This window comes from Heterocephalus glaber, unplaced genomic scaffold (assembly GCF_053883595.1).
Source record: "Heterocephalus glaber isolate CG9 unplaced genomic scaffold, H.glaber_assembly_v1.0 deba00001444, whole genome shotgun sequence".
Lineage (NCBI taxonomy): Eukaryota > Metazoa > Chordata > Mammalia > Rodentia > Bathyergidae > Heterocephalus > Heterocephalus glaber.
In genome coordinates this window covers 8701408-8726063 of record NW_028258297.1, presented here as the reverse complement: position 1 = coordinate 8726063, position 24656 = coordinate 8701408, and the positions used below count along the sequence as shown (strand labels likewise).

Sequence of the window (24656 nt, the reverse complement as noted above, 5' to 3'; positions counted from 1 at the left end):
GGGCGACACCTCTGCCTGGGGCCAGGGGCCTTTGGTCTAAACAGTGCCCGGGCTCAGCCATTTTCTGCACCCTGTCACCTACAGAGGGTTCCTGGGCTGAGGGCAGAGCTGAAGCTTGCAGCCCTTTCCTCCCCCACTGGCCTAACTGAGACAGTATGGGGCGGGGGGCACAGGGAGGCCGGGAGAAGCTGGCCAGTCACTCAGCCCTGGCACGGGGGTGGTGCAGGCTTCCTTGGCACTGTGGGGTTGGGGATTGAGCCACCCTGACAACCAGAAACCCTTTTTGAGCCTGACTGTGGCCCTGGCGGGGCAGGGCCGGCTCCAGCCAGGGTGTACTGGTTCAGAGCCACTGGAGACTGGGCTGAAGCTGAGGCAGGCAGGTGCCACCATAAGCCAGACAAGGGCACAGGGCATTTGGAACCCTCGTGGGGCTTTGAATCCTGGCCATGTCACCTGAACATGAGTGGCCGTGCTGGCGAGCAGGGCTGGTGGCCTCAGTGGTCACCGGCACCTCCCTGTGGGCACAGGACACGCTGCGAGACTGCACCCACGATGAGCGCAGCTGCCTGAGCAGCCTGCAGTTCGTGTCGCCGCTGTACTTCGTCAGCTTCGTGCTCACCGCCCAGTTCGTGCTCATCAACGTGGTGGTAGCCGTGCTCATGAAGCACCTGGACGACAGCAACAAAGAGGCCCAGGAGGATGCTGAGATGGACGCCGAGATCGAGCTGGAGATGGCCCACGGCCTGGGCCCCAGCCCACAGCCCCCTGCTGCCTCCCCAGGGGCTCCTGGCCGAGGACCAGGAGTGGCGGGCAGCGGGGGCGACAGTGAGGGCCACCGGTGCCGGCGCTGCTACTCTCCAGCCCAGGTGGGTGGGAGCTGGAGAGGGCCCGAGGGTCGCCAGGGGTTGGGCATGGCCAGGCTGGCAGGGCAGCCGGGCTGGGGAGGCCTTGGACAGTGACCTCTGTCTTTTGGGACTCCTCCATACCCTGCTTCGAGAAGGGGTGACCCTGTGACGAGGGGGCCAGTGCCAGGTCATGGGCACAGAGAACGGGAGGGCAGCTGTGCCCTGCACGCCCACAGTCCCGGGACCCAGCCGATAATGCCAGCTGTCCCCACCTCGTCCCCGTCCGCCTAGGAGACCCTGTGGCTGGACAGCGTCTCTTTAATCATCAAGGACTCCTTGGAGGGGGAGCTGACCATCATCGACAACCTGTCCGGCTCCATCTTCCATCACTATGCCTCGCCCACGCCCGCTGGCTGCAGGAAGTGTCACCACGACAAGCAGGAGGTATGGGCAACCCAGGAGGGCCTGGCACCATGCTTCGAGGCCCTGTCCCAGCCTCAGGGTGATCAGAGGCAACACCTCTCCCTGCAGGTGCAGCTGGCGGAGACGGAGGCCTTCTCCCTGAACTCAGACAGGTCCTCGTCCATCCTGCTGGGTGACGACCTGAGTCTTGAGGACCCCACAGCCTGCCCATCTGGCCCCAAAGACAGCAAGGTGAGCGGCCCCAGGGGACTCCCTGCACCCCAACCACTTTCCTGTGCAGGATGCCGGGGTGCACGGCTTCTGGGGCCTGGTGGAGCTCAGGCAGGGCGCAGTCTGGTTAAACAGGCCAGCCAGACTCAGCAAGTCATAAGGGTCTGGGTGGGTTGAGTCTGTCCACCTGGCAGGGGGCACCAAGGTAGCTCTGGAAGAGCTTGCTAGGCTGGGGTCCCCTTAGGCTGTGGGCTAGGAATGCCCAGGAAGAATGCCCAGGAAGAAAGAGCCTGGTGTTCCACATACCAGATCCGAGGCAGTGGTCCAAGAGGCAGAGTTTCTCCCTATTTATCGGAATAGAAATTGAGGCTTGGCAAAGGGAGGGGATCTACCCAAGGCCATATTCACAGGAACACCCATGGCCTCTCTGCCTGTCTTCTGATGGCCTTGTCCCCTTTGATGTGTCTGTTGCTCTGGTCCAGGGTCTGTACCCAGCTCTGGGTTAGAGAGGAGGAGCCTTGCTGTTCCCAAGGATCTCAGTCACCAGGGGAGTTGATGGGGAAGCCACTCACTGCCCTGAGGCTCCCAGAGGGCTTCCTGGGGGCTGGCAGATGGTGATCGTTGGCCAGGTGGGGTGGCAGGAGGAAGGGCCTTGCAAACAGTGGTGCTGTGCATGCAGGTGGCTGTGCCAGGCCAGCCTCGGTCCCCTCTCCATCTTCCCATCCCATCTGCCTCCCTTCCCTGCAGGGTGAGCCGGACGTCTCCGAGCCCATGCGGGTGGGAGACCTGGGCGAATGCTTCTTCCCCCTGCCCAACGCAGCAGTCTCCTCGGGAACAGAGAACTTCCTGTGCGAGATGGAGGCGATCCCATTCAACCCTGTCCGGTCCTGGCTGAAGCACGAGAGCAGCCAAGGTGAGAAGCACAGCTTTGCACACCTCATCTTGGGTGTGTGCTTCAGAGGGAGGAAGCTGAGTTTTTCCCCTGGTGTTTTTGCCCAGGTATTTTGAATTTAGTTCTGAAAGAACCAGATAGATATCTGGCAATAGGGCCTATATATCAATGGTAAAAGATCAAGAGCCAAATAATACAGTGATATGAGATAATAATTATAAGCCTAAACTAAGGGAATCCTTCATGCCGAGCCTCCTAGCAGCTGTGGTGAAAAGGGAATCAGGTTAGCACACACAAATCTCATTGTGAAGTAGAAGGATTACTGACAGATCTCTGAGATGAGTTTCTTGTAGAGCTGAATTTTAGATGCGTTTATCCTTATCTACATACAAGGTGATGTTGAGCAGCAGAAAGCCTGATTTTTTTGATAGCCCCTTTGTGAAACATCCTGACTTCTATCCTTTGGCACTGCTCCCAGCATCCTTTGGGGGTATTTGTGCTTTGGACTTGTGGTGAGGCTGTGGGTACAGGGTAAGAACTGAGATGCCCTGCTTGTCACTTGTGCTACAGGAATCTGGTTTCATAACACTGGCTGGGGAGGGGCCAGAGAGAGGAGGAGTCCGGTGGCAGAAGGACCCTGAGCCCACCCCAAGTGCTGCACTGGGATGTGTAGACTGGCACCTCTGGGAGCTGGGCTGGGGTGGCTTTTCCCAGGACCTCACCCAACAGCTGACAACTGACACCGAGATCCCAGACTTTCTGAAGCCGAAGTCCAACCTGAGAGCAATTCTGATTGGGTGGAACCCCACACCCTGGAGTTGTCTCTCATTTGTATTTTTCTTAAATGACAAGGCACTGAGATAAGGAATCCCACCAGGGCTGGCCAGCTGTCCCTCCATCTGGGTCCCTGCTTATACATCCTCCAATCGTGGGCACTAGGGGTCCCTGGGCAGAGGCTGTGGTGCTGGTCCCGTCCTGAAGACCCAAGGCCTCTCTAGGGTCTCCAGCCTGTCCTGCCCCTCTGTAACCAGCAGAGCAGACAGCCCCATGTGGCACTTGATTCTGTGCTGCCAGCCAGTACAGGACTGACCCGCCTGCTGCTCCAGGGGCCTGAGAGCTGACTCATCCTGGTGGTTGATCGCCTGCTGCATTCCTGTGCTGGGAGCTCTCCCTGCTTCTAATCCTCCCTTTCTATCCTCCCTCGAGGTGGGCAGCCGGCCCCATTCCCAGGCCTGGACTTGGTCTCTTTGGCACCAAAAGCTATGCTTCTACTAAGGGGCTGTCCTTCCAGGGACTGCCCTCCCAGCTACACTGGCTGCCTCAGTATTCCTCTCTTGCTCTCACAGTGGGGAAACTGAGTCTCAGAGACGGGGTCAGTAACCGGTTTGTTAGGGAGTCCTCTCTGGTAGTTCCAGGAGGGCATGTGCTGGGTGCCTTCCCTCCAGGCTGCTGCCAGCCTGAACCACCCCATGGCTCCGTCTCCTTCCTCCCCTGCAGCACCCCCGAGCCCCTTCTCCCCGGATTCGTCCAGCCCACTCCTGCCCATGCCTGCTGAGTTCTTCCACCCTGCTGTATCTACCAGCCAGAAAGGGCAGGAGGGAGGTGCCGGCGTGGGGACCCTCCCCAAGATTGCCCTGCAGGGTTCCTGGGCCTCCCTGCGGTCGCCCAGTGTCAACTGCACCCTCCTCCGACAGGTATGGGCACCTCCTGGGCTGGGGAGCTCCCTGCTGGGCCATCTGAGCCAGGTGAAGCCTGGAGGTGGGGGAGGGGAAGGGACGGGAGCCCAGCTATGCAGGAAGCAGTTGGGGAAAGTGAGGGGCTCCAGAGTCTGGGGGAGCACGTAGCAGGACCAGCCCCTGGGGCACCTGGGAGGTGCAGAGGGTGGAAAGGATCCAAATGAGGAGGCTGGCAGAAAATCCCTGGGCCCTAGCTTGGGGGGAGGGGCAAGGGGTACTGGGGAGGCTTTGCAGGGTGACGTATGCTGGAGAGTGGGAGCACCTTGGGGCCCCAGGGTGGGTGTGGCAGGAGCCAGGTGACTAGGAATAGGGGCAGAGGATCAGGGCTGGGGACAGGAGGTCTCGGCTGCAGGTCCCTGTATTGAACTGGCTGGGACCACTAGTTCCCTGGAACAGAGTCCTGTGCAGAGGCCCTTCAGACCCCAGCTGAAATGGGGTGGTGCAGGCAGAGGTGGCGGGTGCTCTTGTGGTCATCTATTCACTCAGAGATGATTGACCTCCCAGCAGCCACGTGCCAGGGTGCAGGGGACTTGAGAGTGTGCGACAGCAGGCAGGCAAGTGACACAGAGTCCCTGCCTCTCGGGGCTGACAGTTGAGTGGTGAGAGGGGGCAGCCTGGTGTTTGAGGGGAGATGATAAACAACTGCCCTGAAGGAAGGTACAGCCTGCAGGGTGGAGCTGTGTGGGGGCTAAATGGCCCAGAGGGGCACAGCGGAAGGGAGACGGGAGTTCCCTGAGGGGGTCATGGAGCGTAGGGGTGGGGTGAAGGAGCCTCGGGAACTAGGTGGGCAGTGAGGCCCGGGAAAGTGCTGGGGGCCTCTGTGAAGGGCAAGGCAGGCTCTGACTTGGGCTGAGAGAGACGACTCCGGCTGTCTCCTGAGGGTTGGCAGGGCAGGGACCCTGTGGGGACCTCGGGGGGGCCTCACTCCCACAGAGCTCCGACCAGAGGGCTGCCGCAGGGTCCTGGGCGTGCTCTGAGAGATTTCCTCTGGGAATGGAGGAACCGGGTGCCCAAGCTGGGAAAGGTGGCACCCGTGTCACTGGGATGGGTGGGGAGATGGGTGGTCCTGTCCCTTCCTACCTCCCCACAGGCCACCGTGAGTGACACGTCGCTGGATGCCAGCCCCAGCAGCTCAGCAGGCAGCCTGCAGACGACACTGGAGGACAGCCTGACCCTGAGTGACAGTCCCCGATGTGTCCTGGGGCCACCAGCGCCTGTACCAGGGCCCCGGGCTGGTCTGTCACCAGCCACCCGCCGCCGCCTCAGCCTCCGGGGCCGTGGCCTGTTCAGCCTGCGTGGGCTCCGTGCACACCAGCGCAGCCACAGCAGCGGTGGCTCTACCAGCCCGGGGTGCACCCACCATGACTCCATGGACCCCTCAGATGAGGAGGGCCGCGGTGGCACGGGAGGTGGGGGTGCGGGCAGCGAGCACTCCGAGACCCTCAGCAGCCTGTCGCTCACCTCCCTCTTCTGCCCGCCCCCTGCGCCGCCCCCACCCGGCCTCATGCCTGCCCGGAGGTTCAGCAGCACCAGCAGTCTGGCTGCTGTCCCCGGCCGTCCCCGAGTCCCCACCGGCACCACCACCCAGCCCCGCGGCCTGGCCCGGAGCCCCTCATGGGCCTCGGACCGCAGCAAGGACCCACCAGGCCAGGCCCCGCTGTCCTCGGGCTTGGGTCCCTCGGGGCCTGAGCCGCAGCTGCACCCTGGGGACCTGGAGTCGGGAGATACCGCGAGCAAGAGGAAGAGATGAGGGGCCGCAGGGGCCGTGCCGGTGCCCACCGTGCACCCGCCTGCCCCGTTTCAACTTCTTTTACCTCAGGAGCCAGGGAGCAGACAGCAATACTTTGTCCACACCTGGGAATGGCTCGGGGACAGCCAGCCACCAGGCTGCCAAGTGGACGAGATGGAGGAGGGTCTGGGTTAGCCAGGCTCAGACGTGGACCCCGCTGTGGCCCAGCGTGGCCCTCCCAGTGCATATACATATATATATGCAGATATATATAGAGAGACAGACATATATATTTATTTATTTTTTTTACTGAGAGCTTATGACTTCCAGAAAGTGCTAAAGTTCGGGATGTGGCCAGGGTTTGGACAGGGGTCTTGTCTGCTGCTTGGGACCCAGGCCCACCCAGGGCAGAGGATCCTGCCTGGGCATTGACAGCGTAGTTTTGGTGTCTCCCTGGGTCGGGAGTAGCTTGAGAAGCTGAGCAGGGCTGCGGCCAGGAGACAGGTCCAGGTGAAGAGGTGCAATTCAGGGTATGCTTTTTTTTCCCTGTAAAGAAGAGACGCTGCTAAGATCCACCACCACCCCCCACGTGTTGGGGTGTCTGTCTTGTCCCTCTGACTGTCTCGTTGTTGTGAAGTCTTTTGTAGACACCCCTGAGCACACACTCCCTTAGTCACTGGTTAGATGTTTTCCTTAGAAAAATCAGGGGTGAGTAGTTGTATTTCTTAGGGCAGGGGTGGGGTGGTGGACAACTCTCAGGTCAGGCAGGGGGATCTGGCACAGTGAGGGTCTGGCTCCAGTGAACACTCTGGGAGCCCCCCCAAAGGTGAGTCCTGAGGTGCCGCTGTTCCTGAGGGCCTGTGATCGCCCTGCCCTGAGCATCTCTGCCTGTGCCACCTTGGAGTGCAGGGAACAGCAGGTCCGACAGGATTAGCAGGGGTGGGACATCTGTTCAGGCCCCAGACCAGCCTCTCCCCAGCCCAGCTCCTGCACCCTCCAGCCTGCATCTGCTGCTTCCCATTCACTTGTCCTTGGGTCTCTATCTCACCGTCCTGAGTTGCAGGTCAAGTAGTGCTTCCCAAACAGTTCCAGACGGGTGTTTTTTTATTTGAATACTTATGATGCATTTATTTCAGTATTTATTAGAAAAAATAAAATACACGGGAGCTGTGATTTCAGAGGCACATTGCTTAAGTCAAGGCTGAGTTCTAAACAGTGTGTGGATTTTTAAAGGAGGTCAGGAAGGTGTAGGTAATGGTGGTCCACAGAAACGCAGAACGCTGGGGCGGAAACGCAATGTGTTTGAGATCTGTAGCACCTTGGCCATCACGGGGCCTTTGTCTTTGCTTTTGCTGAGCTATCTGGGGACTTCTGCTAGGCCCTGCTAGGAGGTCTTGTCCCCACTCCCAAGGCCTGGCTTCACAGAAGTCAGCCTCCAGCCAGGCTGGTGAGAGGTCTGCTGTTAGGAAAGGGCTCTGGGCTTCCTTGGGGCTGGCATCCTGGGGCCTGGGTGCCGTGGTAAAGCCAGGAGGAAGCAGGTGCCATGCACATCTTTGGTGCAGGGCCCTTCCCCTTAGAGCCGAGGTGGTGAGGACATTTTACATCTGAGGAAACTGGGGCCCAGAGAAGTAAAGCAGGGTCCCCAGGATCTCACAGGGCCCTGGCAGCCACGAAGGCGAGGTGCCCGTGGACTGGGCAGAAAAGCCCATGTTCTGAAGTGAGGGTGGTTCAGAGGGCCCAGCGTAGAGCTGGCGGACTTGGCAGCCAGGGCCGGACAGGCCCCAGAGCCCCTGGGCTCCACTCTCTGTCATCTTTAGTCTGCAGGGCGGCCCTGTGCGTGTGCCCTAGCCTTTCCCGATGTCACCGGGTGCTGGGTGGCCGGGCGGGGAATATGACCACCAGGAGTGTCTGACACAAAGCAGCCCCTTTACACAGACTGGGTGGCCCCAGAACAAGCAGGTTGTCAGGGACGGTGGTCCAGGCAAAGGGACAGGTGTGAGCGAAGGCAGCCAGCCAGAGCAGGGCAGATGAAGGTGGGTGTGGCTGAGGAGAGAAGCTGTGGCCGGTAGCCGGTTCCTGGAGGGTCCCAAATACTTGTCCCAGACATTTGGCCTTGTTCCGGTGGGTGTCAGGGGACCAGGGACCAGGGAAGCTTGGCGTCACTGGCCAGGACAAGCCAAAGTGGATAAGGGTTGGGCAAAGGGCTCCTCCGCCCTTCCCGACCCTGTGGCCTGGGCTGCATATGTCTGTCACAAAAGCACAAACTTTACCCTCATCCACATGGGCCTGGCTGTGCGGAGAAGAGAGACCCTAAGGGTTTTGTTTTCAGGGCTGTGTGGAGTGGAGGCTGGGGGGACTTGGCATCGGTGGAGAGGGACCCAAGACCACACAGGCGGTGGCCTGCCCTGGCCAGCTGTCCTCCTGTCCCTTGAAGGAGGTCAGAGCTGCACAGTATCCGCCTGTCTGCCTGCCCTCCACCCAAGCCCTCTGTGTCCAGGGCCACCTCCAGCCCCCTTTGCCGCGCTGTGGAAGGGCTTAGGGTCCTAGAATCCTCTCTTTAGCCCAGACACACATACTCTTTTTGTCTCTGTGCAATAATCAGTGTTCCTGGCTGAGCCAGGGCCAAGCTGGGGGCTGGGGAGGAGGCAGGGACCATCTCGTCCAGGAAGCCCTCGCTGGCCCCGCTGCTGCCACTCTAGCACTCCCCGTGGCTGTGCAGTTTCTACGTCGTGATGAACTTCCCTCCTAGCTGCTGACGGCACTGGTCCCTGCTGGCCCAGAGGGCTCAGGCGCAGAGAATCCAAGCAGCAGCACGGCCAGTGTCGTTTTGAATAAAACCCCAGACACCTATCTAGGAATTTCTCCGCTTGTCTCTGCTCTTCTTTCCCTGGGGAGGGGTGGGGCGTCTAGTGGGGCTTTTCCTGGGGGGAGCAGGGTGTGTGTGACAAGCTGTCCTTTGTTTTCTGGCAGTGGGGCCTGGGGTGTGGCCGACCTAGAGATGACAGGGGCATCTCGTGAGTGGGGGCTGCAGGGCTGTGTTCTCTGGCAGTGTGGCTGAGGTCAGGGAGAGCGGAGCCAGGGCGACGGATCTACTCACCCTGGAAACTGGTTCCTGGTCTCATGCTGCCAGGACTATGAGGACACTTTGGGCTGCAAAGGATGAAAGCCCAACTCAGATGGGCTTACGAGTAAGGAAAGAGAAAGAATAGAAAAGAAGGGGAAGGAAGAAAGAAGAAAAGAGAGGGCAGGGATTTAGCTCAGAGGTTCTGCCACCTGCCTCACAAGCGCAAGGTCCCGAGTTCGATCCCTGATATGAAAAAAAAAAGAAGAAAAGGGAAAGGAAGGGAGGAGGGAAGAAACAGGAAATAACTTAGTGGTTCAAATTACATAAACGAGGGGGAATTGGGTTCAAGTGTAGCTGGATCAAGGGCATCACTGACACTGGGACGTGGTCTTATGGTCTTTCTCCACCTCTTGGCTCTGCTCCCTTTTGCATTTACTACCCTCCTCTCCAGAGGCTGCCTTGGCTCCAGGCTCCATCCCTGCCTGTTGTCCTCCCCAGATTAACAAGAGCCTCGTGTTGGGGGTGAGGTCCACCTCAGCAGCACTGGCAAGGTTAGAGTTAACTCAAGGTTAACACGCTCAAGGGGTCTGTTAGAGACTCCATGCTCAGATTGCCCCGGAGGAAATGCAGGGAGGTGCCCCAGGACTCCTCCCTTCCTGCTCAGCTCCCTGGAATCAGTCCGGATCCTGCTCTCCAGGGACTGCCTGGGGCCTGGGCACTGTAGGACCAGGGCACAGAGGGACGCAGACGTGGGCTCCAGCAAGCCCCATCCATCTCTCCCACTGTCACCCTCTGTCTCCTCGTATCTGCTCCCTCATCTCTGCCTTGGGAGCCCTTCTGGAAATGACAGAAATCAGTGCTGCTGTCTCAGCTCCTGGCAGGTCCCAAACAGATGACAGGACAGGCTGAGGCTGGGCATGCGCAGAGCACCTTGCTTCCCTGCCAGAGCTGTGTGGCAGATGGGACCCTTTAAAGGCCTTTCCTGCTTCAGGTGGCTGCCTTAGCACAGGGTGAGGGATGGGCCCAAACCGGAGCATGTGCAGTTGAGGGTCCACGTGTCTGAGTGTGCACATGAGCACGCAAACACAAACACCCAGTTCATACGATGCCGCAGATCCAGGATAACGGCCAGGCCCCAGCTCCTGCGCTGCCCCTGATCAGGAAGCTGAGGCCAAGCAAGGGCCTCTAGAGAGCAGGCTGAGCCCGAGTCTAAGTGCAGCCCTGGGAATCTGGGACTCAGGGCCAGCAGCTCCCCATCCTCAGCCCCTTTCCTGTGGGGCCCAGGCCAGCTGCCCAGTGTGGGTGCCAGGGGCCTGGAGGTGCCCAGCAAGCCTCGTGTCTCCATCCGCGTTTCTCGCTGCAGGCCTACTAGCTCCCCCTCCTGGACGTCCTACAGGGACCTCAGACCCAGTGTGTCCAAAACCCCGCTGTCCCTGGAATGCTGGGTGTGGCCTTGACCCCCCACCATGTCCCCTCAGGCATTGGTCCACCGCCTCTCCGGAGCCTCCTTTCCTTCTTCCCCTTCCTGCTGCACCCTGAGCCCTCTTGGCCAGGATGTCCCTGGGTTGTCACACCACCTCTCACAGTCCTGCCAGTGCCAGGCCAGTGTCCTGTCCCCAGTAGGCTCCTCCTCACCTCCCCACAGCCAGAGATGATGCCCTGGGCCCCTGCTGGCCTCACCCTGGCAGCCCCTCTTCCAGCCTTTGTGCCTGCTGTCTCCACCCTGCTTTCTCATCTTCTCCCTACGGCCCCAAGTGACTGTCAGAAGGGACTCGCCTTCCTTCCAGGAACTCTCTTCCCTCCCAGGGCCCCCGGTTCCGCCATGGCCTCCTCCTCGCTCTCTGCAGGACCCTAAGGCCAGGCGCCTGCTGGGTGCCAACCCCAGAGCTCCAAGTCCAGGGCACATGTCCCTCCTGGCTATCCCCATGACCCCACTGTGCTCAGTAGCTGGCAGTGCGGTGGCCACCTCATCCTGCTGCACCCAGGTCTGGCTGCCGTGTGAGCCCCACAGGGCTATGGGGCGGGTCCAGCCCCTTGGCCGAGGGTCTGTCTCATCCTGTCCTAATTCTGTCCCAATTTCAGAGATGGCTCTCATGGTCCTGGCTGCCTGAGCCTGTCCCTGGCCTCCTGCAGGGATGGGGCCTACCATGGAGCCCCACCTGTCCCCTCCTCTTGCCCTGCCTAACACTCACTCATGCCTTCTTGCTCAGCTGGAATGCCACTTCCCCTGGAAAGCCTTTCTGGCTGCTGCAGGTGTTGGATGGGGGCTCCCCCATTGTTCCCCTGCCTACTACTTCTTTCTCTTACTCTCCTTCCTCCCCGGTGTCATGTCTGTTTCTTGACAAAATCCCCCATCAGACTGCCCTGGCTCAAGGACAATGACCATGACTCCTCCTTCCTGCCTGGAGCCTGGCATGGCCAAGCATCAAGGAGTGTCACCCATGTGGCCGGGCTTTGGAAGCAGAAGGGCCTGTCTCTCTTTCCTCTACCCAAGGAACCCAGTGCAGAGCAGCATGATGTATTCCAGGTCACAGAGCAAGGTGCAGGGTGGGGGGGACCCCCAGTGGCTGTACCACCTCTGAGGCCAGGCACCTAGCACCCAGCACCCCTGCGGCCAGCTGCACAGGCTCCTGGGGAGCAGACATCTGCTGTGGCTCCCGGTCCCTCACCCATTAATAATGGGATTAAAAGCAAGTAGCTGCCAAGGAGAGAGACTGGCTTGAAAACACAACTAAGACCTGATAATATTTTAAGAGACTAAAAAACTTCAGCCATCAGCACTTCTTATTTAGACGTGAATTCATGAATTTTAACCAAATAAACACAGGCATGTTAGGTATTAATATATGTACGATTATGTAAAATCACTATTATGGCTGTAATGAAAATTAGATTCTGGCTCGGTGTTGGCATCCCAGGAGGGAGGCATCCCCTTGGTTTCCAGTGCTGTGACCTCCCATTGCTGTTGCCATGGTAATGGGGCTGCTGTGGGAATCTGTGGATGGAGGCTGGTCCTGGGGGGGGGGGCGGGGCAGAGCTGTGGACCTGCAGTCAACTGTCTGCCATCTGCAAAGCTAAGAAGAGAGGGGACTTGGGACAAATTTGAGAGGTTAGAGTGGGCAGATGCAGCGAGTACCCAGTGGCCCCTGCTCACCCACATCCCCAACCTGGGCTCAACACCCCTTCTAGGGAGGCAGCCCTGTCATCTTTCAGTATCTATTCATTGAGTACCTTCTACGTGCCAGGCTTGAGCTAGGCCCCGGGGACATATCAGTGACAGGTCTACCTGCTTGTCAGGGCTCACATCTTAGAGTGGGAGACAGAAAATAGACAAGCAGACACAGGAGGCAGGCCACCTCAGAGCCTGCAAGGGGCACACAGGTGAGGGGACGGGGAAGTGGTAGGGGGTGACCGGGAGGGTCGTTCTTTTGTCCCATATGGTATTGGACATGTTTACACTAATGTGCACGTTACCTACTGGAAACTGGGCTTTGACCAGGCACCTCATTCTTCTTTCTAGTCCAGCCAACCTGCCAGAGTGCAGGGGTGACCTGACCAAGCCATGAGCTATGAGGAGCCACAGCCTGCCCCTGTGCCCTGGCCCTCTTAGAAGGCTGTCCTCACCATCTCCCCTGTAAGCCCTTGTCACCTAGCTGGGGGTGTGGGCATCGGGGTGAGGTGCCATCAGTGCCCCCCTTCCACACTTCCAAGGCTCCCAGGCCCTGGTGGTGCTGGTCCTTACCCACCACCAGTGTGACTTTATAGCTACTCACCTGCACTGTCCACCTTGCCTCTCGCCTCTGCTGGGCACCCCACTTCACTCCCCCTCACCTTTCTTCAGCCTTCAAGCCCCATCGGGGTCACTGTGTTGAGAAAGCTCATGCAGCTCCGCTTGTACCCCCCACCCCCTCGCTGATGCTCAGCATTTGACATTTATTTGTTTATTTGCTGTGGTACTGGGAATTGAACCCAGGGTTTTCATACTGAGCTATATCCCCAGCTCTTTTGATTTTTTATTTTGAGACAGGGGCTTGCTAAGTCACTAGTAGTCCAGGCTGGACTTGGAACTTGCCATCCTCCTGCCTCAGCCTCCTAGAGTGCTGGGAGTGCTGCAGGTTTGGGCCACCACATCCAGCAGCATTTAATTTTAAAAAATATCGTGTGCATTGTCAGAATTCAACAACTGACTTCCAAGATCCACGCACTGTGTGTCAGTGTGACAGCAGAAACAGAACGATGAAACATTTGGGGAAAGTGTGCTCATGTCTTCAGTTTGCTCTGAAATGCATCAAAAATATGTATGGGTAGATGGAGAGAGGGATGGATGGATGAATAGATGCGTGATAAAACAAGTGTAATGAAATGTGAACAGCAGAATTCTAGTAGGTGAGTGAAAATTCCTTCAACTTTGTTCTGTTAGAAGATTTCATAATAAAATGTTGGAAAAATTTTATCTAGTAAATATTCAAAAATTAGAGTCTTGGCATTGTGGTCTGGATAGTGAGACACCACACCTCTGTTGGGGACATTTCACATGTGTGTCTCGTTTCCACCTAGGATACCTCACGAGAAAGCGGTGATGGGTCCCAATTTACAGATGGGGAAACCGAGGCTGGGAGAGCTCATTCAGCCAAGGTTATTCAGTAAGGAGGCAGCAGAGCTGGGGTTTCTGTGGGTCCAGATGATCAGAGAGTGGGGCTGTGTTGATCTGGGGCATTATTTTCCTTTGTGCCTCAGTTTCCTCATCTCTGAAGCAGAGGTACAAATTGCCAAATGGGTGAAATCAGTGCTAGTGTCCATGTCTCTGCCTCTGTCTCTGTCTCTTTGTCTCTCTCTCTGGGAATTGAACCCAGGGATTTTGCACAGAACTTGTGACCCCCCTTCCTCAGGCTCCCAAGGTTCTGAGACTATAGGTGTGCACCACCATGTCCAGCTGCCTGTGTTTTCCACTCTGCAGTCTCCCCACTGTGGTGCTGGTGTAATAGTAGGTATGGTAGCTAAGAGCAGGGAAGGTGCTGTCCCCTTTGGCTATGTCCTCCTTTAGAGGCTGGCATCTTCTGGGCCTGCAGCTCAGATGCCTGGCAGGGCTGGGAGGTTTCTCTGGAGGTCTCCCCAACATGGTCATGTCACTCTCCAGAGTGACTTGGTACAGAGGTGACACTATCTTGTAGAGCCCTACACTCCAGGCAGCCCATTCCCAAGCAAGGAGCCCATTCAGCCAGCCAGCCCGGCCTGGGAGGATGTGCTATGGCCCCTGATTCTGCAGGGATAAACAGGATGCAGGAAGCTGTTGGCCACAGAGTGCCAGTCCTGCAAATGTGCATTTTAACCCCATGTTCTGAGAGCTAAGAGAAGGAAGAAAGGACAGATTACAATGTTCCTACCTCGGGGCCTTGGCCTGTGCTATCCTTCCACCTGGAATCCCTCTCCAACACCGGAACCCCCTCCTCTGACCTTGTGCCCTGGGTCCCCCCTAGCTTTTCTGTGCAGGGAAAAATGAATTCAACTGAAAACTCTTCTCCAGCTGGGGACTGGCAGAAGGAGCTGTGCAGGGCCTGAGGGAGGGATGGGAGAGGCAGGGTGGGGCTCAGGGGCTGGGCATGGGGACATGAGCATTGCAGGGTGCCTAGGGCTTAGCAGATCATTGCCCTCAGGCCAGCCAGGGGAGATGGGTGAGTGGGACACAGGAGCTCAAAGGACAAGTGAACCATTTGGGGCTGTCTGGACTGGCGGAAGGAGCAGGACCTCAGCCCACTCTGCCATCCACATTCTCTTGGGCTGGCTCTGCAGGTTCGGAGGACAGTGTGAGTGTCAACGCCCCCTTCCACCCTGAGCTTGTCGCTGGTGTCCACAGCTTTCCCCAAACCCCAGAGGCTCTGCTCTGAAACATGGTGACCAGAGCAGCAGGGACACGGCAGTATAGGGACCAACACAGACCCCAGCCAGCATGGTCACCAGTCGGAGTCTGGCAGGGAGGACCCTGGTGCACCCTGCTCCCAGGGACTTCCGTCCCCTCCGCTGGGATGGTGTCCAGCTGGGACTGACATCGTGTGTATGGGCCAGGGGAGCAGGGCCTGATGAGTGGAACTTTGTCTCCTAAGACCCTGGCCTCGGGGCAGTGTGGACAGAGTGTGGGAGGCACAATCCAGTAACTGGCCCCCTCTGGCGGTGAGACAGTGAGTGTGTGGGGAGCCTCCAGGTGCGTCTCTTCCCATGGAGTGCTTTCTGGAGGGAGAGGGAGGCACAGGGTCAGGCTCTGGCCCTGGTCTCCTGTTCCTGCAGCTCTGTCTGCTCCAAGGTTTTACCCTGGGTGTAAATGTCAGGCCCAGGACAGGCCTGGGTGTAGTCAGGGGACCACAGCATCCCAGAGTAGAGGGCAGATGTCTCAGCTGCTTCTGGTTGCTTCCTCTTTTTATGAGGACACTAATCCCATTATGGGGGCTCCACCCTCATGATCTAATTTATCCCTCCGAAAGGCCCCACTGCCAAATGCCAGCACGCTGGGAATTTGGGCCTCAATGTATGAATTTGGGGGAGACCCAAACCTTCAGCCCGAAGCAGAGACCAACTGTGACCTCCTGAAGGCCAGGGCTGGGCCTTGGCTGTCAGGAGTCGGTGCTATGAGCCACTCAGAAGCCCGGTGTGGCCAAGCGGTGGGACAGCAAACTGAGAAATGTGGGTGTGTGTCACCGAGGGTTGCCACGGAGACAGGACACCTACACATGCACACCATGTGCCGCACAGCGACATTTCAGTCATCGGCGGACTCCGTGTGTGACAGTGGCTGCAGCAGGCAGCCTGCATGTGTGGTGGTGGCACCACCTAGGCTTGTGTGAGTGCACACTGAGATGTCTGCACCACAACAAAATCATTGGAGTGGTGCATCCATCAGAATGCAGCCACCGTGCTAAGCAGCATGTGATTTATGCATGTGTGTATCTGAGAGAGGGCGAACAAGACAGACTGGCTCCCATGGTTGTGGCAGCCGGCAAGCCCAAGCTCTGCAGGGCGGGGAGGGTAGACTTCCCTGTGACAGTCCAGGGCAGAGTGCCTGTGCTCTAGAAGGCTCACACATCTGGATTAGTGTTTGGCCAAACAGCTGGGCTCCGTAGCCCAGCCAGGATGATGCATGATTAGAGGTCACAACTAGATTCAAGCCCCGGCTCCAATTTGTGTTCATAGTGGCCCATTTTACATCACCATCCAGGGGTGTGACACTTGCCTACCAGGCTCCTGAGGCAAGCAGAGGCAGTGTGAGTGACAGATCCCTAGCTGGGGGTCCCCCAGCCAACTGTGTTGCCACTGACCCTGTCTTGGAAACGTTGCAGCTCTGGTCCTCAGCTCCAAAGCGATCAGGGGATTGATGGCCTCTTGGCATGTTTGCACAGAGGGCTGCAGCCACTGCCAGGCAGGGTGTCACTGAGGGATGCAGAGACAAGGGTTTCCAGCAGGGCCGAGTGTCTGTCCCCTGCCAGCTTCTGCCCAGGTGGCCTGCAGAGCATGTCCTGTACCCCCAGGCACACTAGTTGCTCCAGCTGGGGCAGGGACCACTTGGGTCTCTGTCTCCAATGCTCTGGACCATGGGCCTCTGCCAGGCACAGACTCACCCAGGTCCTGGGACTTCAGCCTGAATGCTCCACGTCCTGAGTGACAGCCCCTGTCCGCAGACCCACTGCAGCCCTTAATCTTTTGTCCTGGGCCATCTGTGTGTGCATCTGTGCCATTAATTACCCAGGACTCCTCGAGAGCAGGGTCACATCCTTGTTGTCTGGAAACTTGGTGAACAGCACAGAACTGGGCCTAGAGCTACAAGATGGGACTTTTCTTCCCATTTGCAGCACGAGTGGGTCCTTAAACTCTGAGCCCTGAGCACCAGGCCCGATAAACACCTCCATGTCCCTAAGCCCTGCAAAGATTCTGTATAGAGCCCTAATCCACAGAGTTCTGGGAAGGGAGACATTCATTTTGGTGACATAGCTGGCTGTGTGGTAGCTGTGGTGTGTAGGCTGCTGTGACAAGGACACTCCTAAGTTCCAATGTTCCTTCCTGCTTGTGTGACGTGTGACATGGTAGGGAGCTCTCTTTTAAGCAGCCATCAGAGGCCTAGGTGCTTCTCTGCTTTGAGGCTCCCAAGGTTACTGAAGAACAGGAAGGCACAGACCATTGTGGGAAGGCTTTGTGGGCCAAGCCGGGAATTGGTACTCAGCACTTCCACCACGCGCCGCTGGACAGGACGCAGGTGCACGGCCACACTGAACTGCAAAGGAAGCTGGAACAGGGGCCCAGCCAGGAGCCTCAGGAAGAAGAAACAGTCGGGGCGCGGTGAGACTTGTTCAGCGGCAGTCTGATCGGCTGGGGAGGGGGGAGGGGGCAACCCCCCTCTGCCACAAAATACTTAAAAACACGGAATGTCGAGCCACAAACTTCCTTATTCAGTGCAGCTGTAAGTGTTCAAGGAAGTAAGGGACATTTCTGAGAACCAGAAGTGAGGAAGGAGAGCAGCAAATAAATGTTGGCCTGAAACAGGCACCACCAACCTTGAGTTTTAATCCTGGGCAGGGAGCAGAGCCACTGTCCTGTCACCCAAAGGTCTCACACTGGGACCTCAGAGGCCCACCTAATGTAACAGTGGGCTATAAAAAAAATCAATCTTCCAGCTGGGTTTGGTGGTGCATGCCTGTAATCTCAGCACTCTGGGAGGCCGAGGCAGGAATATCAGAAGTTTGAGCTCAGTCAGGGCAATTTAGTGAGTCTCTGTCTCAAAATTAAAAAAAAAAAAAAAAATGAAGGGCTCAAAATGTATGTAGCTCAGTATGAAGGCCCTGGGTTCAATCCCCAGCACCACATGAACACAAAATCCTTCTAGCAAAGAAAGGTCATGAGGACACTCATTGTTTTAACCTTAGTGATGAATAACAAAAAGATTCCTTCCTGAGACTATGTCAACTCCAGCTGGTTTTCGCTCAGGATAGGGGCTCAAATTTATAAGTGGAGTAGTCCAAGAATTAACCTCAAGTGGTGTTGGGTTGATGGGCCTGAGCACAGAGCTGAGCATACCCTGGACTGGTCCCCATGGTTTGCACCAAAAGCCACCAGGCTCACAGCCTTTATTATGGTTTAGATCTAAAGTCTCATGTGTTCAGAGGTGGGGCTTTTGGAAGGGGTTGGACCATGTAGGTGTTGTACTCATCAGCTGATTGATCCACTGGTGAGTTTATAGTTAAATGTGCTGCTGGGAGTTGAGGCCTGCTTGGACAGGAGTGCCATTGGGGGTGTCTTAATCACATTCTCGTCATTGAGACACAATACCTGACACCTGCAGCTTAAAGGAAGAGAAGTTTATTTTGGATCCTGTTTTCAGTCTGTGATTATCTGGCTCCAAGGTAGAAATAGCATGGTTGAAGGGCCTGGGTGGGGGAAAGCTCCTCATATCATGGCATCCAGGAAGCAGAGAGAGAAGGGAGGAGCCAGGGAGGGAGATAAACCAGTCTAGGCCACACTCCCAGTGACCTGCCTCTTCTGGCCAGACCCCACCTCCCAACAGCAAACTTAGCTGCTCAACTCACCAGTGAATGAATCCACCCATGAGCACAGTGCCTCTATCATCCAACCACCTTCCTAAAGCCCCATATCTGAATGCATGAGGCTTTTTTTTTTTTTTTTTTTTTTTTGGTACTAGGGATCGAACTTGGGTCCTTGCACTTGCGCAGCAGGCAGCAAAACCACGGAGCTAAATCCCCGGCCCTGCATGAGGCTTTTGCGGGGACATTCTAGATCTAAGCCATAACAGGGCACATGGCTTTGGAGGGTGCATCTTCCTCCTGGGTTCCTTCTCTCTTTTTCTCTGCTTCCTGGCTGCCATGAGGTGAGCAGTTTTCCTCCCCCATTCCCTTCCACTATGCTGTTTCTGCCTTGGAGTACACTGACCGTGGACTGAATCTCCCCAAAATGTGAGCCACCTTCTTCAATTGTGGATATTGGACATTTTGCCCCAGAAGCAGGACAGCTGACTAATATAGACTCAAACTACAAAGTGCAGAGGAAGTGATCCACAGTGAGGCAGCAACACCTGGAACCTCACATGCAGCATTGAATCAGGTTTCAGATGTCTGAATGACCAGGAATAAAAAGAAATTTCAAAATCTTAAGGAAATAAAGATTGAGAATGTGAACAAGGAAAAACAGACTCTGAAAGTGGTTCACGATATTGGAAAAAGGCCCAGTAGAACTTCTAGTAATGAAGAAGGCATTAACTAGAATGTGGAGCTCAGTGGATGGCAAGGAGACCTGGCTAGAAGGCAATCAGCCAACCAGAAGATGGCACTGAAGCAATTAGCAGAATGCATAATGAAGGACAGAGGGGAGAGACAAGGAAAAATATGAAATGGAGGTAAGAGAGGAGAAGGTTGGCGTGTGAGGAAATAACACACATCCACTTGCAGTTCCTGGATCAGAACAGAGAATGGGTTGAGAGTCATTATTCAAAGACATAATGACTGGGGGCCAGGGATTTAGCTCAGTCTTGCAAGTGCAAGGTCCTGAGTTTGATCCCTGATACAAAAAAAAAAAAAAAAAAAAGACATAATGGCTGGGATTCACTGAAATTGTTAGAAGACATGAATTTCAGTTCAGGCAGCACAATAAAGTCCAAGCAACTGATAAAAAACAATCTGTATGTGGAGCTATCACAGTGATATGAAATAGCAAACAGAAGATTTTAGAAGAAGCCAGAGAGGAGAGAAATTTCCTACAAATGAAAGGCAATTAGACTGAAGGTACATGTCTTGGCAACAAGAATAGAGGCCAGAAGCCCAGAAAATAACATCACTGAATAATAAAACACACAAACTGGATAATTGTCTACCTAGCATTTCTGTTGAGTAAAATTTTTTGAGAAGACGAAGATCTCTTGAGACAAAGCTTAAGGGAGCAGAGACCTTCCTCCTGCAACCATTTCTAAAAGAAAAGAATTCCAGGAGAAAGGTCCAAGAGGCAAGGCCAGGAGAGCACAAGGAATGGCAAAAGTGCAGGAAAATCCAAGCACATTCTCACTTTATAGCACAGCTATAATAATGTCTAATTGGGGGAGAAAACAGATGAGATGCTACTGTTTACCATGGTGATTATTTGGATGCTTTTTGGAGAAATACTAAATCACAGATTCTTTCAGACAGGTTTTTCTGCTTTGCTGATTCTCCAAGCCCACGCTTTGCCGACCTTCAGGGTAGCTGAGCACCTCCACCTGAGCCCTGAAAATGCTGTACCACCTTAACTCTTGGTTGCAGGAGGAATCCTCAGGAAGTGGTTCCCTCAGGAAGGTCTCCCCATGGCCCAGCCCAGTGGTCCTCACCTGGATCATTGGGGAGCTTGTCAAGATCCTACCCCCAGAGTGTGGCACTCAGCCTTGGCCTGAGAATCTGAATTTCTTTCTTTCCTTTTTTCAAATTTTTAATTGGGACAGGGTCTTGCTAAGTCACTTTGCCTAGGCTAAGCTCAAATTCCTGATCCTCCTGCCTCAGCGTCCATAGTGCTGGGATTACAAGCGTGCCGCTGTCCCCGGTGGAATCTATTTCTAACAAGTCCCTGGGTGATGCTCATGCTGCTAGTTGTTGGCCACAGTGTGAGGATCACTTCTGTAGCCCGACCATCCTCAGATCCCCTGGCCTGTTGCAGAGCTAATCCCCTTCCTCCAGGAAGCCTCCCAGTCCTGGCAAGAACTGCACTTTTTATTCATCACCTCTGCTTTGTCATCTGTTCTTGTTCAGCATAGAGCAGGTGCTCAATCAGCTGAATGACTGACTTTCTGAATCCTAAAGGGTCTTTGGGTGGAGGTGGGTCCTCTCCTCCACCAAGAAATCACGCACATGCATGCACACATGACCCCCTTTTCTCTTTGCCAGTTACCTCACTCTCCTCTGTTGTGGCTGAAAGTCTGTGTGGCCTCTCCTCAAGACTTCTTCAGGGCCCACTGTGGGCCAGGGCCTGAGCTGGACTCTGGCTGGTCCCACTGCCCTTTGTTGGACAAGTCGGGGTTTCCTGTGTTTTCCCTAAAGACAGGGTCATAGGCACTGGAAAGCTTCATAGAGCCCCACTCCTATGGCCCCAGCTTGCCTCAGCCCACCCTGCAGGTCCTGACAAAGGCCTTGCTCCCCCTCTCTGTGGAAGCTGTCAGCTACCTGGCAGGTGGATTAAGTGGAACACACCACAGGTAATTGATCCCAACGAGCTTGAGATGTCCCAGTTACAGGAGAAGTCTCTGCTGAAGGAGAGGCGGCTGCCACAAGACTCCTGCAGAGCAGTGGCAAGGCCCTAAGCCATCATGGGGGACAGGCCTTGGAGAGGGCAGTGCTGGGTGTGTTGAGGGCACGTCTGCCCCTCCAGGAGTGAGCTGGGGTCTGGAGGCTGCCCCAGTAGGTGTCCCAGGGATTCAGGAATTCAGGGGCCAGCAGAGGTGGGCAGCCGGGTGTGATTAATAAAGGCAAATTAAGAAGACTGATGGCCTGTCTCTCTGCCAAGAAAAAAGTGCCGTTGCAAACCCGAAGGGCAAGAAGGTGGAGGAGGGAGAAGCATGGTGAGGAGCGTTTGGGAGAGCAATGAGGAGTAATAGGTTGAAGGAGAGCTGAATGCCAGGAATCTATGTATCTGGGCTGTGCAGCCTAATAAGGCTGGGAGCCTGTGCCAGCCACAGCTGGAGGACAGGGGCCGCTTTCTCAAATCACAGGATCTGATGACCCAGACGAGGGCAGCCTGCATGGGAGGTGGAGTCAGATTGAGCCCAAGACCATTTGTTTGCAGCCATAATTGACTATGTAATTGGCGACCCTCTTCTCGCTAGGCCACCTCTTCCTGAGGTAGGTCAGGCCCATCCTGTGGTCCCCATCTGAGGGGGCAACTGCAGGCTGCCATGGGCCAGCTGTAGCTAGGGAGAGGTGGGCACTCCAGAGAGTGACAGCTGTCTGAGGAAGAAAATTGCCCATGTGGCTCAGGCACCCAGCTCTTTTGGTGACTGTCCTCGGGCCTGTGGGAGGGGCCCGGAAGAACCTAGCACCCACTGGACAGGGCCCACGCGGGCCACAGCATCTGGTAGGGCCGGCCGGGATACAGGCACCACGTAGGCTCTTTCCAGATCTCTGCTCTCTGTTTAGGATCCCTGAAGCAAATCCCATTTCTGTTGAGGACCCGTGAAGCAGATTACTACAAAGGGTGTGTTTCCTGTCTGGTAAATGCCTGATGGGGAAAGTACTGGAAGACCAGGAAGGGTACCTGACCATTTTGCCAAGTCCACAGAAGTATCTGGTGAGAAGCCTGGGACTCATTCCAGAGCTGCTGAGCTCACAGTCAGGCGTGCTGCCTCTTGGAACCCTTACAGTGTCACGAGTGGGAAGTTCGAACTTTCCCCAAGTAATGACCAGGCTCAGATGCTGCCCCCTCGTGGCCCTGGTCCATGTGCTGCGTAATTGGATGAGGGTGGCAAGACGAGCTCCCGCTTGCAGGAAGCCACCTGTGACTCAGGCTCTGACTCAATGCCCAGCCTGGGTGGCAAGGGCCGTACTGTTGGGGTTCCCTCCTTGGAGGCTGGGGAACATAGGGAGCATGGACTCCTGTCTAACCCACAGCTGCTCCACAACGTGGCTTCACAGTGCCTACTTGGGCCTTGGGGCCCCCTGGGTGGCAGAAGTAGTCTTGCCAGGATCAGGGGAGAGGTGGAGAAGGTGGGTGGAGTTTTCCTATGCCATGTGGTTGCTAAGTGGGTTTGAACCGGGTGGCTTGGATGACTCTGGGACTCATTGTCTTACTTCTTCCTGCTGCCCCCCCCAACCTTGGGTGAGTGGTGGACCTCCCTAGGAAAAGGAAAGAGGCTGCACAGGTGTGGGCCCAGACCCCAGGGAGCCAGGCAGGTCTGAGGCAGCATCCTGCTGAGCTGTTACTTAAGGGACCCTGAAGAAATTGCTTCAGTGCTCCCAGCATCTCCCAGAAAGTAGAGTCCAGGGAGCTAATGCCACAGCACCCTTGATCCAGCCTGGTCTTTGGGCTGTGGCCCTACATGTCCCCACCTTCCCAGGACCAGCATGTGCTGTTTCCCTGGGTCCTGCTGAGGCCACTGAGCTATCACCAGGGGCAGGGTCTCCCTTGTGCAAAACGAGCCCCACACTCCTCGATCATCTAGGTGGCCCTGTCCCTGTGCCCATCCCTCCCCATCCCTTCACCATCCCACTTTGGCCCCGGCCTTCCTGTGCTATTGGTGCTTTTTGGCTGGCAGAGAGCAGCCTTGGGAACATCAGCTACTCATTTGTGGGGTTTTTATTCCCCCTGGAACTCGGTGTCAGATAAGAATGAGGAGTAGCAGACAAAGTGCATGTGGCAACACTATCCCCTGCCCGGCCCCGGAAGACCTCCTGTGTGTGAGCAGTCCCTGGCCTCGGCCTGGGATCTCAGGGCGACCTTCTGGTTCCTCAGACTTCTGGGGTGAAAGCGTTTGGCTGCAGAGTCGATGAGCTCACCTGGGCCTCACATAGATTCATATTCTGGAAAGGCTCTGGGGAAGAGTAATGAAAATCCCAGGGAGGGGGAAAGCAGCCCAATGCACCCAAACACGACTTCTCATTAGTTTGAAAGATGGACTAGGAGCCTGGTCTGTAATGAAGAAAATGGATTGAGTCCTGATTAAGTAGCCGGAGACTCAGCGACTTGCTGCAGCTCCCATCCTGACCTTCACAGAGGTCCTTCAAAGCCGAAGCGGATGTGCCCAGTGTGGGCAGCTTTATGAGGTTTCCTTTGGTGCTGCCTGCCTGGCCGAGGGGAGTGGGAAGAAGGCGCTGGCTGGAGGGTCAGGTCTGCTCCTGTGGCTGCAGCTGTGGGCTGCTGAGTGGCTGTATTTTGGGGGGTCTTTGGGTGTTAATCATCATCCTGCCTGTAGAACAACTCCAAGGATGCTCGGCGTGGCAGCCCCTTGTCACTCAGCCCTTGCAGTACCCCACTTTCCCGTCTGGTGAGAGAGTCCTGCTGCCCAGATGAGCCTCCTACCAACCAACCCTGCTTCTCCCAGGGAGGTGGGCTTCACGCTGGGGTGGATGGGATCTCTGCAGTGGCCCCACATGCAGACCTCCCCTGCAGTTTTAATTGGCGGTATCGAGCGTCTCCATGTGGCTCCTGCAGAGCTCGGCTGTGTTAAACAAGATCAGAGTGTGTAATCCAGCTCTGAGGTGGGCATGGCCAATTCTCAGCCCCATGCATCTCCTTCCTAGGGAAAGATCTTGAAACACCTAATAAACAATACAAAAGCCGCTCAGATCCTTCAAGTATGCAGCTTCTGAGGTGACACCAGCTACATAAAAGCGATCAGGCCCTTTATCCTCTGTCTTTGGAACAGAAAAGCGGATTCTTAGGACGGAGGCTATAATGTTAATGGTGTTTCTGTTAGTTACCTGGAGTTCACAAGCAGCACCCTGGCTTCCAGAAGCAGCCCCTGGGGACAGCCTGGGGCTATCATTAGGGGCAGTTCTACAAGCTCTTAAATTAGTGACCAGGTTTCATAGCTGTGGGGCCTCTCCCAACCTTGGGCCTGAGGCTAATGGCTCTCCTGGTTGCCTGCCCCCTCTCAGGCCTATGGCCCTTGATTTTTGCCACAGCCCCCGTGCCAGCTGCAGGCCACGGCCACCCCAGCTCTGGGATCAGGCAGCCCTGGGCTCCTGTATTTGTGCTCAGGCTGTGAACCAGCAGGAGCTGAACTTCCAGCGCTGATCACTTAGCCTCCTAA

General features: G+C 56.1%; 1 protein-coding gene across 4 annotated transcripts in view; it reads left to right on the top strand.

The window, feature by feature from the left end:
• Positions 1-8697, top strand: part of Cacna1i (calcium voltage-gated channel subunit alpha1 I) — a 92831-nt gene extending 84134 nt beyond the window's left edge. For 2 of the 4 annotated variants that reach the window (XM_004845564.3, XM_087213859.1), the window contains 6 exons: positions 528-866; positions 1137-1289; positions 1377-1499; positions 2226-2391; positions 3868-4064; positions 5197-8697. In XM_004845564.3, coding sequence (XP_004845621.1) covers positions 528-866; positions 1137-1289; positions 1377-1499; positions 2226-2391; positions 3868-4064; positions 5197-5856 — 1638 coding nt within the window. In that variant the 3' untranslated portion in view covers positions 5857-8697. Of the gene's footprint in view, positions 1-527; positions 867-1136; positions 1500-2225; positions 2392-3867; positions 4065-5196 lie in introns of all 4 variants that reach the window. The other 2 variants (XM_013072517.3, XM_087213858.1) reach the window with 2 other exon arrangements.
• Positions 8698-24656: the final 15959 nt, after the last annotated feature.